The sequence below is a fragment of the Xiphophorus maculatus genome, chromosome 8, assembly GCF_002775205.1.
Source record: "Xiphophorus maculatus strain JP 163 A chromosome 8, X_maculatus-5.0-male, whole genome shotgun sequence".
Classification (NCBI taxonomy): domain Eukaryota; kingdom Metazoa; phylum Chordata; class Actinopteri; order Cyprinodontiformes; family Poeciliidae; genus Xiphophorus; species Xiphophorus maculatus.
Window position 1 is genome coordinate 8,888,475 of NC_036450.1, and position 6,069 is coordinate 8,894,543.

At 37.5% G+C, this 6,069-nt stretch overlaps 1 protein-coding gene across 2 annotated transcripts; it reads right to left on the minus strand.

Annotated features, from left to right (window-relative positions):
* Window positions 1-11: 11 nt before the first annotated feature.
* LOC102229663 (annexin A3-like) lies at window positions 12-5,859 on the minus strand. 2 transcript variants are annotated; one of them, XM_005799656.3, is made up of 14 exons: window positions 5,758-5,859; window positions 5,374-5,416; window positions 5,243-5,290; window positions 4,868-4,955; window positions 3,312-3,406; window positions 2,637-2,750; window positions 2,255-2,345; window positions 2,067-2,146; window positions 1,624-1,680; window positions 1,404-1,497; window positions 1,029-1,124; window positions 882-940; window positions 464-586; window positions 12-357 (listed from the first exon to the last, which is right to left on the minus strand). In XM_005799656.3, the coding sequence occupies exons 2-14, from the start codon at window positions 5,383-5,385 to the stop codon at window positions 298-300; spliced, it is 1,017 nt and encodes a 338-aa protein (XP_005799713.1). In that variant the 5' UTR covers window positions 5,386-5,416; window positions 5,758-5,859; the 3' UTR covers window positions 12-297. The 2 variants fall into 2 exon arrangements, with proteins under 2 accessions (XP_005799713.1, XP_023194286.1); XM_023338518.1 differs by lacking the exon at window positions 5,758-5,859 and adding an exon at window positions 5,503-5,646.
* Window positions 5,860-6,069: the final 210 nt, after the last annotated feature.

Below are 6,069 nucleotides of genomic sequence, written 5' to 3' on the forward strand. Positions count from 1 at the left end.
TTTTCCTCAGCTTAAAACTTTATTGGATTATTTTTATTTCAAAGGAATGTAGGGTTTTTCTCTTGAGGAAAGAAGGCACTCATATCAAAATGTTACTGCAGTGCAGTAACATTACATTATCAACAAAGTGACACCTACATTTAGGTATATAAAACTCAGAATACCATATTTGAAAGTATTACTTGATTATTTCCATTCATTTGGGTTACGATCAGTCAAACTGATCAGTTATTAGGCCTTCAGGTGATTATTGATCATCCCTGCTCCTCCAGGTTGTATTTGAGGACATGGGAGAAGTCAGCCATCTTGGCCACACAGCTTCTTGAGAGTTTCTCCATAATTACCGGACACTTCAGACTGAAAAAAAAATAGACATAGAATGAGGACTGAATTTAATCATAATTAGAAATAAAATAGATTTAAGCTGTAGCGTTCATAAGAGGGATCCAGCCTGTGTACCGACCTCCAACTGGCTGTAGAGGGTATATCCAAACAGCTTCTTGTATTCTTCTTTAATATCCATTAAATCGATCTCAGAGCGACTGACCAGGATCCTCGTCAGCGTGGACTCTGTGGTTCCTGCTCCCTAAACAGAGCATGAAATTGAACATTGTTTCTTGAGAAATTTGATCAAAATGATTTGGTCTCATTTGATCTTCGGTGATAGCTTTGCTTTATATGTGCAGTTTCACTATTCTTTTGTTGTCTGCTTTAGAAACCAGTCACTCTGCTGATGCAGCAACCGTAAAACATTCCATTTTACTGGCTTAACATTCCTTTCCACACCACCAACCAACGAGAGCAGGCTGATATGGCACAAAAACAAAATAATCAAAAAGTATCAGGTAGTCATTTGTTTCTAGATTAAGCACTGATTTTACCTTCATGGCCTTGAAAAGCCTCTCAGCAAAGTATGCAGGGGCATTCTTGACACACTTCACTAGTTAGAAAATAGGTTGGGGTTAATATTAAGAAGTTCCCAGTAGATGAAGACGGCTTATATTTCTGCTGTAAAAACTGTTTCTCACCAACAGCAACCAGGAGTTCCTCCAGATCTCCAGACATTTCGCTCTCAATGCTTTCCTGCAGAGTCTTCTTGCTAATATTCTTATACTCAATCAGCGCTGTCAGAAAAAAAAAAAAAACGGACTTATTTTTTGTTATTTTTCATGGCAGGAATTGGTTTTAAAAAGATTTCAATTCAGAAAATCAACTTGCTGTTGCTAATACAATCCGTTCTTACTGATTCCAGTTTGACGAATCGGCATGAGATTGATGCTTTTCTACAGCAAACAATACATCCGACAATATCATACATTCCTCCCCATGATGAGTATAAAAACATTTCAAATGGACAGTAATATAGTTTGCACATATTGAGAAGGAATAGCAGGCAAACCCACTTTGTCGAAGCTGAGGAACACTCCTCTGGCACAGGATGTCGATAAACTTGGCCTCATCAGTTCCCCACTTCTTTTCTCCTGCCTCATACAGAATCTGTTGGAAACAAATATGGCCATGTAATGTTAAGGCTTCACATGTTTTTGTGGTTGCATAATTGTCAGTGAATTACAAGAGTAGAAACTGCTTAACAAGGAAATTTGTTCAAACTGAAAATGGTACCTTAGCGTCTGCTTTGGCTTTAGCTGTGTCCACATTGGTGCTCTCATCTTTCTTTCCCTGTAAAAGTGGACAGATAAGCATTACATTTTATTAAAACAACAATGTTCAAGAAAAATAAAGAAGTCAGAAAATGATTTAATATACTTAAAAATTAAACAGTTCAGCTAAACATAACTTAAAAGCTTGACAAGTTTTCTACTACATCTACAAATATAAATGAAAACATTTCCTCTGAATTTAACTTTCAGATTAAGACAAGTCCAATTTTCAACAGCTGTTTCAGATTATCAATACGCTTTCCAAATATTCAGCATGTGGACTGTTTGGATAAATGTAAATTCCTGGAATATCTTTGGAATGTTGATGACTTTCCGCCTACTAGATGAATGTGCTGCTGTAGGGAGTGGTGCATAGTAGTATGCTTTCAGTTTAATTTACTTTACCTCAGCCAAGATGAGCACCGCTTTGCCGTAATCCCCAGATACTTCCGACTTCAGATCATCTCTCATCAATCTTCCGGTTTCTGGAATAAAACAGCACAATCTGCTAAAGATTGTGAACACTTTCACAATCATTTTGCAACATAAAAAACTATTAACTACATTCAGGCTTTTGTTTTTAAGTGACCTACCTTTGAGGTACACATCGGTCATGGCTTTAATCTGCTTGTTGGATCTGGAAGCAAAGATTTCTGTCAAAGTGCTCTCAGTGGTCCCTGAACCCTAGATGTAAAAACACAATGGTATTAAAATAAAAACCCCAAGTAATAAATATAACTTATTTAGGAAGAGTTTGTAATTAAGTGCTGTTTTGAACAAACTGTACAATAAATCATCAGTAATGTCAAGATTTACATGTGATTTTTTTTTTTCCAATTCAAAGACTGAAAATTGTTCTTATAATGGTTTATTTTTTAAAAACTTGTAACTAAACACCTGTTCTGGACACCGACTAGAAAAAAGTTGAAAATCCACACTCGGGCATCTGTAATTCTGCATATTAATAAGTCTCACCTTTATAGCTTTCATGACTTCATGACAGTCATAGACAGCAGGAGGCGTTACCAAAGCAACCAACAAGTCCTCGAAGTCTCCGTGGGTGTCGCCCTTTAGGTCAGCCACTAATGTCTAATGCAAGGACATAAGAAACTTAGCGTTGTGTTTATCTGTAAAAAGACAATGTTTTTGTACATTTTCTATGTTACAACTACAAACCTAGAGGCAATTTTTTTTTAGGATTTTATGTGATAAACCCACACAAAACAGTTGCATACTAGTGAAGTGTTAGGACCTTTTTCTTTTTTTTTTTTACAAATTAAAACATGTCTATGCGCTAAAATGACCTAGTCAAAGTCTAGACCAAAGAACAATTTTGAATCTGTGGCAAAAGGCAATACTTTCCATTAAAATCTGGCTGAGCTGGAGCTATTCTCCAAAGAAAACGAGGCAAAACTTTGAATGTGCAAAACAGCTGGAGACACAAACTGAAATGCGTCTGTAAGGTGATTTTAAAATCTGGTGCAGAATACAAAGACATGCCGTACTTTTCAGATTAATTAGAAAACATGATAATAGGTACATATCATTTTCTGTTCACTTCAGAGTTATGTGCCAATTTGTGATTCTCCCATAAAATACATAAATAAATAAATACTTTTTCAAGGCTCTGTAAATTCTCTATTCATTTACCCTTCCAGTGGCTTTCTGATAAGCTGTGTCAATAAGCTGACGCTGGGCATTGCTTCTTTGGGTCAGCACATCAATCAGGGTCTTTTCTGTTGTACCTGTGATGATAAAAAAAACACCTAAATATCTCACTTTTTCCATAAGTGTACAGCATTTTTTCCACCTTTGTTTTAGGTGTAATTTGGATAGATCATGTGTCTAATCTTTGAATTATTACAAGGGTGTTTAAAATACACTGCCTGGCCAAAAAAAAAGTCGCCACCAAAAAATGGTCACACTCTCTAATATTTTGTTGGACCGCCTTTAGCTTTGATTACAGCCCGCATTCGCTGTGGCATTGTTTCAATAAGCTTCTGCAGTGTCACAAGATTTATTTCCATCCAGTGTTGCATTAATCTTTCACCAAGATCTTGTATTGATGATGGGAGAGTCTGACCACTGCGCAAAGCCTTCTCCAGCACATCCCAAAGATTCTCAATGGGGTTAAGGTCTGGACTCTGTGGTGGCCAATCCATGTGTGAAAAAGATGTCTCATGCTCCCTGAACCACTCTTTCACAATGTGAGCCCCATGAATCCTGGCATTGTCATCTTGGAATATGCCCGTTCCATTTGGGAAGACAAAATCCATTGATGGAATAACCTGGTCATTCAGTATATTCAGGTAGTCAGCTGACCTCATTCTTTGGGCACACAATGTTGCTGAACCTTGACCTGACCAACTGCAGCAACCCCAGATCATAGCATTGCCCCCACAGGCTTGTACAGTAGGCACTAGGCATGATGGGTGCATCACTTCACCTGCCTCTCTTCTTACCCTGATGCGCCCATCACTCTGGAACAGGGTAAATCTGGACTCATCAGACCACATGACCCTCTTCCATTCCTCCAGAGTCCAATCTTTATGCTCCCTAGCAAACTGAAGCCTTTTTTTCTGGTTAGCCTTACTGATTAGAGGTTTTCTTACGGCTACACAGCTGTTCAATCCCAACCCCTTGAGTTCCCTTCGCATTGTGTGTGTGGAAATGCTTTTGCGTTCACAATTAAACATACTCCTGAGTTCTGCTGTTGTTTTTCTTCGATTTGATTTGACCAAACGTTTAAGTAATCGCCGATCACGATCATTCAGGATTTTTTTCTGACCACATTTCTTCCTGGAAGACGATGGTTCCCCACCATCCTTCCAGTTTTTAATGATGCGTTAGACAGTTCTTAACCCAATTCTAGTAGTTTCTGCAATCTCCTTAGATGTTTTCTCTGCTTGATGCATGCCAATGATTTGACCCTTCTTAAACAGACTAACGTCTTTTCCACGACCACAGGATGTGTCTTTGGCCATGGTTGTTTAAGAAATGAGGAGTTACTCATTGCATCGGCTGGGGTTAAATAACTTGTTGCCAGCTGAAAGATAATCGCCTATGCAGTACTTATCCAATAGGAGGCTTGTACCTATTTGCTTAGTTAAATCCAGGTGGTGACTTTTTTTTGGCCAGGCAGTGTATTTTGTTGCTCTATAGAGCCTATAATATTCAGAAAATAAGCTGATCATTTATTAACTCACCAAGGCCTTCTATTGCTTTTCTCAGGGCAGCGACGTCATCTTCTGGCTTAAAATTAGCCTTATCCTTCACAGTTCCTCTTGCAGTAGACTAGAAAACACCAAATTACAAGTAATTATACATAATACAAAATTCAGTTGGTAATAAAGTAAAAAGTTGTCTGGCTAGGTAAAAAGAGAGACTGCTTCAAAACAAATGTAAAAAGGTTGCATAGGTGATTATTCATACAAAACAGCGTGTGAACATTACAGATTTATCTCTTATATTTCCTTGAAGAGTACATCTTAAGTATCAATTCATTACAACAATATATAATTTTCTCCATAGATACAATCTGCAGGATTAAATAAACAAATAAAAAAGCTGGTTTAACTTACAGTTACAGTCAATGAGGAGGGAGAGTCTAAAAGCAGCTCCAGATCACTCTGCACCACACAATAGCAAATATAGATTTTTGAAAACATGTCGAATTAAACTATTAACAGGCATTGTTGAAAAAAAAACTCACCCAAGCAGACATTTTTCTGGTTGCAGTTTAAAAATGATTCAATCTGAAAAGAAGAGCAAACATATCAGCACCAACCTCCCCTCATCCTTTCTTCTGCTACGTTTTTAACTTCTTTATACGCTCATTAACCTTATTTTTCTTTATGTATATTTAATCCATTCTGTCTTATCATTACTCCAATTTCTCTTTCGCTGATTGAGCTTTCGCGTGTCCACGAAGAGAACCGCAGAAAATAAAGTCTGGAATGTCGATGGCTCCATATTAGGAAACAAGCTCTTGTCGGACCAGCAAAACGTAACAAAACAAAGCGCAGAACACAAGGAAACAAATAAGAACATTTTAGCAAGTTAACACAACATCAAAGACTTGCAGGCTTTTTCTTACCTGATGTAAAATATTAGCTAATAGAAAGGGGAATTTTACTGGAACACAAGCTGCCACACCTTTTGGTTGTGAAAGGGGAACGCCCGTTATTGGCTGAATCATAAAACTCCTCCTCCATTGTGCAAATCAACTAAACCGCATTTTCTCTCTCCGTGGCCTCTTTCTGTAAGATGTTTATATTATTTCTTTCTTTAAAAACGTCACTTCGGTAAAATTGACAATTGCCCATTTTCGAGGCTACTTATTAGTATGATTTGTCATTATCAATCAAGTCAGTCAAGTTTATTTGTAAAGAACATTTCAGCAGCAAGG

Excerpts from the sequence above, each read along its gene's own strand:
- LOC102229663 (XM_005799656.3), bottom strand. Across the intron at positions 1,681-2,066 it reads CGGTGCTCATCTTGGCTGAG|GGAAAGAAAGATGAGAGCAC; the intron begins GTAAAGTAAATT and ends CCACTTTTACAG. Across the intron at positions 1,498-1,623 it reads AAGCCAAAGCAGACGCTAAG|ATTCTGTATGAGGCAGGAGA; the intron begins GTACCATTTTCA and ends TGTTTCCAACAG.